Raw genomic sequence first — 8,974 nt, 5'->3', positions numbered from 1 at the left:
GGAGTGGAAAGGTCAGTTCACTATTGGTTTCAAAAGCAAAGGTCCATCGATGATTCTGGAAGCCGTTGCTGACTACCGTTTGCGGATCTGACATGTATATTTCGGTGTTGCAGGTTCGAACAACGACATCAATGTTCTTTAGTCATCGCCTCTCTTCAATGATGAGTGCCGGGGGGAGGGTCCAGAAATCAGCTTAGTAGCCAACGGAACGGAGTACCGTAGGGGATACTATTTGGCAGATGAGATATATCCTCGGTGGCTCGTATTCGTCAAGACAATTCGCCAACCGATAGGACTGCAGAAACAATATTTTGCGCGAAAACAAGAGGCTGCTAGGAAGGATGTTGAGCGAGCTTTTGGTGTACTCCAAGCGCGATGGGCCATTATACGGTGTTCGGCACGAAGATGATGTTGCGAATATTATGTTAACAGGTACATATTGCAAATATGATAATAGAAGATGAAGGATTTGCTGCAGAGCGCTGGGCACCGAAAGATGGCGCAAGTACAAGTCACGGTGTTGCCTCCGTGCCGATACAGATGGGTGTACCACATAGTAATGAATATTTGCTCCAACGTTTCACTGATATGCACAGGAGCACAACACATACCACACTCCAGGCCGATTTGATTGAAGAAGTTTGGGCACGTAGGGGAGGTGGCGCAGCGTGAAGAACATTGTGATTTTCTATTGATTAAATTTTCGTTGTATAATTTTTCAATTACTTTAATACGACAAAAATTTATTGTTTAATTTTAATTTATTTAACTATAGCCGTTTTTTTTTCTAATTACGTATAGTCCGATAATTTTAATTATAATTGAATTAAAATAAATGAAAAATGAAATAAAATGAAAAGTGGCTTAAAAAAGTGTCCACTACAGCTGCGGACACTTTTTTTGTGGGTGCTATTGGAAGTGTCCGCCTTATAGTGGATGTCCTTAGATTTGTTTTATAGAAGTGATACCAAAAGGCACCAGTGGTCTAGTGGTAGAATAGTACCCTGCCACAGTACATGTGACGATTAATGCGCAGTATTTGGATTAATGGGATAATCTGATTCTCCTATTAATTGACGAGATACATAATGTGCTGAGGCCATCCGCAACGCTGTCTTTTATCTGTCTCATCCCTTAACTATTCATGAGCCCCACTGTACTTTTCACTCCATATCTTAACTAAAAGACAGAACCTGCAACCCCCCATCTCTTACCCGTCTCTTAACCATCTCTTAACTTACTATTCATTCAATTTCATTTTTTATTTTTTTTCCAATAAATTCAATTAATAAAAAACACACTTCATTAAATAAAATAAAAATACAACTTAAAATCCTAAAAAAATACATAATTAAATTCGTGGCAAAATAAATTAAAAAAAACATAATTTAAAATATAATTTTATAGAAATTAAAAAAAACTACTCCGCCGGCGAATCATCCCCCGAATGCGGTGGCGGTGCACTCAAGCTACCTGGAGGCGGAATACCAATTTGTCTTGCCATATACTCAATTCCGGCAAGATGAGCTGGGTATTGTGGAGGCGTCATGCGGGAAGTGTCCGCCATCGTGGCGGTCAAGTACATGGACAATAGGGTGTTCGAGCCCGAGCCCGCCTAGCTTGATTCGCCTCGGCCCCTCCTCCCTCTAGCCGCCTTCACCGCCTTGGTCCCTTGCGGCCGACGGCGCACACGGGAGGACCCCCGGCATCGTCTGTCGTGCCCTCAACCTCCTGCGAGGCAGCCTCTTGTGCAGCGCTGCCCGAACCGCCCCCACTAGACGTGTATTGGCCACCCGCCGTGTGCTTTGTGCGCTTAGAGGTCGAGCTCGAGTTGGACCGCACACCGCCGACCCACCTTTCCTCGTCTTTGACGGCCTCCCAGACATCGACATGTCTGAATTCTTTGCCGGTGTCGTCGAAGTAGACTCACAAAGCCGATCTCAGAATGTCGGCTCCCGTGGCTCCGCTTTGGTAATGAGCCGCTTCGTTCTTGTAGATGGCGCAGAATTTTTTGACCCCCCTGTCGACTCGGTCAAAGTGAGCGCGGAGCATCTTCAATGTGCGGCGGCGGGACCCTCTTGGCTTGATCTCGTTGTAGGCCTCGGTGACCTTTTCCCAGAAGCACTTCCGTGATTGTTGATTCCCAACGATGGGATCGTACGAGACGCTGATCCAGGCGTTATACACCGCCATCGTGTCCTTGCGGCTATACGGATGCCGGCCTACATCCTCATCCTCATCCTCATCCTCCTCGGCCGTCTCCGCCTCTTCCTCCACGGCGTCGAATGCCCTAGAGCTTCCACCGCCTCGTCCTCCTTCCGGATGGGGTTCTTCCTAATAATCCTCCCGAATTTGGGATAATCCCTGCGAATACCTCGGTGCGGAGGGACGAGCGTATGCATCCACATCAAAATGGGGTGATTGGTACCCCCGGCGTCGACGAGCCCTGGGTACCCGACGTAGACGAACCGGAACCACCCAACACGTTGTACATGCCCCCCAGTCGCCAAACACGTTGATGTAAAACCCGCCGGAGCCGTCACCGCCAGAGTTTCCGTCGCTGGATATTTTGTGATGAGAGGTTAGATGAAAATTGGAGAGAAAATGGAGATGATTTGGAGGATTTGATGTGTATTTGTTTGTGAAATGAGGATGAAATAAGTGTATTTATAGAGTAAAAAAATAAAAATAAAAAAGAAAAAAAAAAGGAAAACGATCGAAAAACCGCAATATTACCGTTTTCGATTTTTTATTTTTTTATAATTAAATTCGATTTTTTTAAAAAATGATTTATTGCATCAGCGTGACAAGGTCCACTCGCGGGCCGGCCAGTGAGCGTCACGCATGGCGCCGGAGCGCGCCACGTCGCGCAAGCGCGTGGCGAGACAGCCCGCGAGGTGTCTCGGTGGGACGGGCGTCTCGGCGAGACCGGGACGAGATGGGGCGCTGCAACGCGTCTCGCCGCCATCTCGTCTCGGCGGGATGAGATACGAGCCACCCGCTAGACGCGTTGCTGCCTGAGCAACCTTTTTTCCCCCTAATTTTTATTAGTAATCAAATACAGTACATTAATAATTAAAGACATATAAAATCTAAAAAACAAAATTTATTCCCCTGATTTTCAATTTATTCCCTTTTCAAATCAGTGAGGAGGCCGGCGGGTTTATTCTCTCACACCTCCGCCATCGGAAAGCAGCGCACCACTCCCGCCTCCGCAAGATCTTTGTGGGGGCGGAGTTCTCTCTTCTCTCAAACCGTCGGTAAGCCCTTCCCATCTCCTCCCAAGGTCACCGGCGAATCCCTAGCAGCCTTATCTCAAGAGATCCGGCTGACGCGTTGGACTTTATCCGCCCCTCATCTCCGGGGTTCTCGTCAGCCACTCGCCGCGCTACTCAGTCAATGGGGCCGACGCTGCCTCGCCGACCTCCGGAGGATTTCGGATTTGGGGCCTACCGTCGCTGATTGGGAGATGTCTTCTCTCTCCCCGCGCTTAGGCTGCAATTCCTCGCGTCTATGATGTTTGGGAGATGTTGTTAAGCTCAGTCACTGTAGTAGCTTATATATCAATGGGGGAATCAATTTCTGTTTCATTGTGTTTGGGTTGTTTGCTGGGCCTTCGGTTGTTAACCTCCAATGTTCCAAATGAGATTATCTATCCTTTTTTGTTTGTGTTTCATTATCTCCCATTGCTAGAATTAATTTTACGTTTCATTTTGTGTTTTACTGTTCAGTATTTTATAACCAACCTTAACTAATGAAATTTTTAAAACTATAAACCCTAGCTGTGAACTAATATAGTAATAGCCTGGATATTAAATATTAAATTATTATTGATCCTCTTTAATATGAAACATACTTACATACTAGTAACATAAATTAGCTTTGCATGAACCCTTGCGTTGGCATACTATAGTTAAAGTCATCATAAAGCATAATAACAAATGATGAATATCGGGTTTTGATCTATACAAAACTAGATTTAAGAACAAAATCAAACGTAGGACATTTTTAGGTCATTGCTAGATTACTTTTAGGTCATGACCTAAAATGATCTTAACATGACATCTTTTATAATATTACCTAAAACTGCTTAATAATAACCTTCCGTGTTTTTGGTTTATTATTGACCATTAGATCACTTAATTAAGATTTGGGAAGGATGCATTCTTGTTTTAGTTATCTCCCTTATCAACACAACTTTATATACATGTATATACTCAAATTAGTAGTGGAACGTGGGAATCGGTTCACTTTGCTAAACTATTACAATCATCAGTTGTGGCAAGCCATGTATTCCAATTGATATTTGATATTTTCTGAAACAATGTACTATATAATTACATGTCAATTTATACACATGTAAAAAATTTGGAAAGTCTAATCGTAAGGATTTCGGAAATCCTTAAGAAGCTGTGGGATATCATAAGCAAGCATTTCATCAACACACTGGATCATTTTTGGTTTTAACTTCTCAAACTTGTCTATGCTGTACCCGCTCAAGCTCTCTCTAAATTGATCCACATTCGGGAAATCCCCCAGCGGGAGATGTTGCTCTCTCTGAACCTGAAAGGTAATTTGAGGATATAGAATCATTTAGCGTTTGAGACGAGAAAAAGAGAAGAGGGAACCTTTGCAAATTCATTGGCCAGATTATCGATGAGCCTTTGCTGAGCCTTAGCTTTGCCTATCATTGCAGGCATCTCATTCCTGAGATGACTAATGATCAAGGAATGTATCTTAGCAGCACGAGCACGTTTCACAAACTCATTTATCTGTGACATGAAACCATAGTTAATATTGTTACGATGATATAATGGGAAAACTAAGAGATACTTACTCGACGATCACAAGCCTTCTTAGGTATGTCTTTCAAGTCATTGAGAAGGTTGTCTTGTTCTTTCTGGAAGAGCTCTTCCCCGAGGGGACCGGCTGCAGCGTTGTTTATAGGCTTGTCGTTGAAGGAGCTTGCAACAAATAGTGTAGTAAGTAATTAGTTACCCAATATAAGAAATTTGATTAGTGTAGTATGTAATTAGTTACCCAATATAAACACGCATAACTTCAGGAGTATTCAAGACTTTGCCTAGAGACCACATTAAGGCACCGTATACCCGCATAAGCTGTGAAGACAGGATATGATCAGTTAGGGTGCATGCATCTGAGTACATATACTGTATAAATATAAAGAGATGCATACTTGTTGTGTATCAATTTGGTCGGCCTTGTTGAGGACGACGCGTATCTTATCATCATGGCCACGAAGAGATTCAATGACACGCTTGAATTCGTCGCTGATATCAAGCTTGTGAGGGTCGAAGAGGAGCAAGATGAGATCACACTTGATGGCAAACCAGGAAATGGCTCCTGTGAAGTCGTAGCTTCTCTGCGTGCGTTGCTTCTCCCCGGAGAGGACTCCCGGGGTGTCCACAAAGGTGATGTGCTCCAGCAACTTAGTTATTCATCAATGGACAAGAATCAACTCATCATCTCATAATCAAGATTGAAGAGTATAGTGTAACTCACAGGATTAGGGAGCTGTGAGCACTCAAATTTGGATAAAAAAGCTGTTCCGAAGGATTGGAGGCCGCTGAAAGGCATGTCTGCTTGAACAGCAATGGTGTTGCCTGGAATGCTTCTGTCATCAGCTCCGTTCTGTTTTGCCATTACATTAAATCACCATTCCCACAAACTAACACGAAATGTACGTTCGTACCATAACCACTACGAATCTGTCTGTCGTGGGCTCTGGACCGATATGAGCTCCTGTAATTAGACTCAAAGTTGAGTGAGTAGCTAGAAACAAACAAGCCAATGGATGAATCTAGGAAATGAATTCATTACCAGGATAAGTACATCCCATGAGATGCTTGATGAATGTGGTCTTGCCTGTGGAGTATTGGCCAAGTAGCATCACCATTGGCTTCGCCTCAAAATCGCTACTTGTCTTCCAACAATCATATCAACATCATCATTCACCCCTTGCAACTTCTTTGCTAAAATACTAGTATGATTTACTAGCTACTTACCAGTAGAGGACAAACAAATTCATTGAACTTGTAGGTCACTTCCAGGGGCTTTAGCTTCTTCATGTACAGATTCTTCAGTCCATCCACAATTGAAGTCACCGGCCTCGACGACGTCTAACAATCATCATCATTAATTTAACAAACTTGAATTTCAAGCCAACACTACTAAACATAAGTCTCAAGAGAATAGAAAAAGATTACCTTTCCGGTTTTAGAAAACCAACTTCCAGAAGATGATTGCTGCAGTGGATTGCCTAAAATCATCAAAAAACCCAATGCTTAATTAGCTAACAAAAAAAATCCTCAGCACCATGGCATTGGCAATGGCATACATCATCTTACCACTGATCCGCTCAGGCGAAGGGTAGCGCACGCTTTGACTCCGTTTCTTCTGCAGTTTACCAATTTCATCTATCACAAAAAAGAAACACCAGTACAAGAGAGATGAGAGGGGAAATCAAACTCACGACAAGAAGGGTTTGAAGACCTTCCATGGTGGGTGGTTGCAGGTTCTCATAATCAACTGCGACAGAGCAGATTATGAGATAATCAATTCAAGCAAATGAAACTACAATTAATGATAGTACTCCCTCCATCCCAAGCTAGATGACACACTTGGAATTGGCACGAGGTTATAGGTGATGTTATTTTGTGTGTTAGTAGAGTGAAAAAATAATATATTTATATTAATATGAGAGTGGGCTTTTTCCAAAAAAAAAGAAAGACAACATTTTGACATCTATTACGGGACAGAGGGAAGTATTAACTAACCTTCAGTATCATTCACAATATCATTGGTTATGTTATGGCCAGCTTGTGCCAAAGACATGAGCTACACACACCCAAAAGCTGAACAAATTAATCATCACAAATAGAATTTACAAGCAAAGGATATATATATATATATATATATATATATATATATATATATATATATATAGGGTTTTGATCTATGCAAAACTAGATTTAAATACAGAAACACAGAACAATATCATAATTAGGTCACTTTTAGGTCATAATTAGGTAATTTTTAGGTCATGCTAACAAAGCATGACCTAAAACGATCTTAGCATGACATTAAACCCAAATGTTATAATATGACCTAAAATTACTTAATTATGACCTTCCGTGTTTTTGGTTAATTATTGACCATTAGATCATCTAATCCTAGGGCCAAGATTTGGTCTGCATTTCTGGATTTAAACACATACTTATTTTGATCATCTCCCTATATATATATATATATATATATATATATATATATATAAAAGTAAGATGAGAGACAAGACCTGACCTGCATTGCTACAACGAATTCATCATATCCAAGATAACCTTGCCTCTTCGAATCAGCAATTGACCAAACCTATTATCATAATCCAAAAAACATTTATTAAATAGTATATATATATATAGTTTATTGCAACTGGAAACTAATTAATTAGGAACCTGTTTGAGAAGTTGACGACTCAAATTAGACATGGAGAGGAATGTCTGCGCATCATTTCCCGTGATACGCCCATCACCATCTGCTCAACATATAAAAAATTGAATTAAAAAATTGCATGAAGAAATTAATGAATTAAATGTGGTAGGTACCAGAATCGGCACAAGAGAACCAAATTTGATACATCTTCTGATGCTCCTTGGAGCACCGTCCAATCGAAGACGAACCAATCTCCATTTTTTCTAAATGATTTCATTCAAAATTTCTTCTTCTTAATTTAATAGAGAATCTTCACCATTTTCTTTGTTTACAGAAAGTCTCGACCAATTTCAAATATCGTGTATGGTAGTTAAACCAACTGAAATTTGTCCAAATGGGCTAAAATTTAATTAAATAAGATTGAAGTTCGTAAAAATTCGTAATTTGGAAGTGATGCATGTGTAATCGGTTGAGAGCTCCCGTGTATGCTGTTTCACCACTACTAATATTTCGGACTATTATATATACTAGAATATTGTTTTCCATATTAAGAGTAAGAGTGTAAGACCAAGTCTCCGTGAATCAAATCTTTGCTAAAATAAAAGAGAAAAATAGTCTCCTAGAGAAAAGAAAAACATTTACAATTATTGGCAGAAATTTAGGTTACTATATTGTTTATCCCTTCTTATATAATCGCGTAGATTTGGAGCACGTTAACATATTACATGGTGTAAGTTTTATGAATTCATTATATTCATAACTATTTTTTATCTTACAACAATTATTTATCATAAATAAAAGTATCAATATTGTGTATCCGATCTTGTAGTACATTCTAGCGGCGCACGGGCGAAAAAATGGTCTGGGCCAGATTAAGTGCTCGCACGGTGCCACTGCAGCCACTCCATTGGCCTTCTTTGGCCACTTTATTCCCCACGGGACAGCTCTCCGATGCCGGGATAGGATAAATTGCAGATTCTCTTCCATAGCGACATATGATCAAATGAATCTATGTCGCCACTCGGGCCTAGTGCTTGCGCTGACTGTTATCATGCTAAATCAAGTGCCTATGTCGGCTTGAACTCGTTGTATTTTGCGTTGATATTCCTCTCAATTGTAATCCCTCCGTCTCTATATAGTAGAGGCGTTTCATTTTAAGCACTCGTTTTATTGACATTATCCGACTCTATGTTCCCACTCCTCGAATTATTCAGATCTCAACCCTTTTGCCGACTATATTGAATAGTAAAAAACATTGCACATTCCGGTAGAGATTGAATTGGGATTGTTGGAATCAATTTGCAATAATAAAATTGGAAAGATGAAACTAAGTATAGTTTCAGATGAAATTGAATATTTCCTATGCTCATGACATAAGATTTTAAGAAATACTGCTAGTACTCAGTTAAATGTGTTAATTTTAAGAAATACTGCTAGTACTCAGTTAAATGTGTTAAAGAGGAAAGAGAACAAATAGTTGAATGTATTAATGGATAGGAAGAAAAAAGAAACATACAGTAATAAA

The 8,974-nt window shown here is 40.6% G+C and overlaps 1 protein-coding gene across 1 annotated transcript; it reads right to left on the bottom strand.

The window, feature by feature from the left end:
• Positions 1–4,294: 4,294 nt before the first annotated feature.
• Positions 4,295–7,707, bottom strand: LOC121803065 (EH domain-containing protein 1-like). The gene is made up of 16 exons (XM_042202777.1): positions 7,623–7,707; positions 7,473–7,552; positions 7,321–7,389; positions 6,798–6,858; positions 6,494–6,549; positions 6,369–6,417; positions 6,228–6,280; positions 6,027–6,140; positions 5,842–5,944; positions 5,714–5,763; positions 5,524–5,652; positions 5,198–5,449; positions 5,041–5,120; positions 4,838–4,964; positions 4,629–4,772; positions 4,295–4,563 (listed from the first exon to the last, which is right to left on the bottom strand). Exons 1-16 carry the CDS (start codon positions 7,705–7,707, stop codon positions 4,378–4,380), a joined length of 1,638 nt encoding a protein of 545 aa, XP_042058711.1. The 3' UTR covers positions 4,295–4,377.
• Between the last annotated feature and the right edge of the window lie 1,267 nt (positions 7,708–8,974).

Source organism: Salvia splendens, chromosome 5 (genome assembly GCF_004379255.2).
Source record: "Salvia splendens isolate huo1 chromosome 5, SspV2, whole genome shotgun sequence".
NCBI lineage: Eukaryota > Viridiplantae > Streptophyta > Magnoliopsida > Lamiales > Lamiaceae > Salvia > Salvia splendens.
Note: the sequence above shows the minus strand (reverse complement) of the source record. Positions and strands in the feature narration are given on the sequence as shown.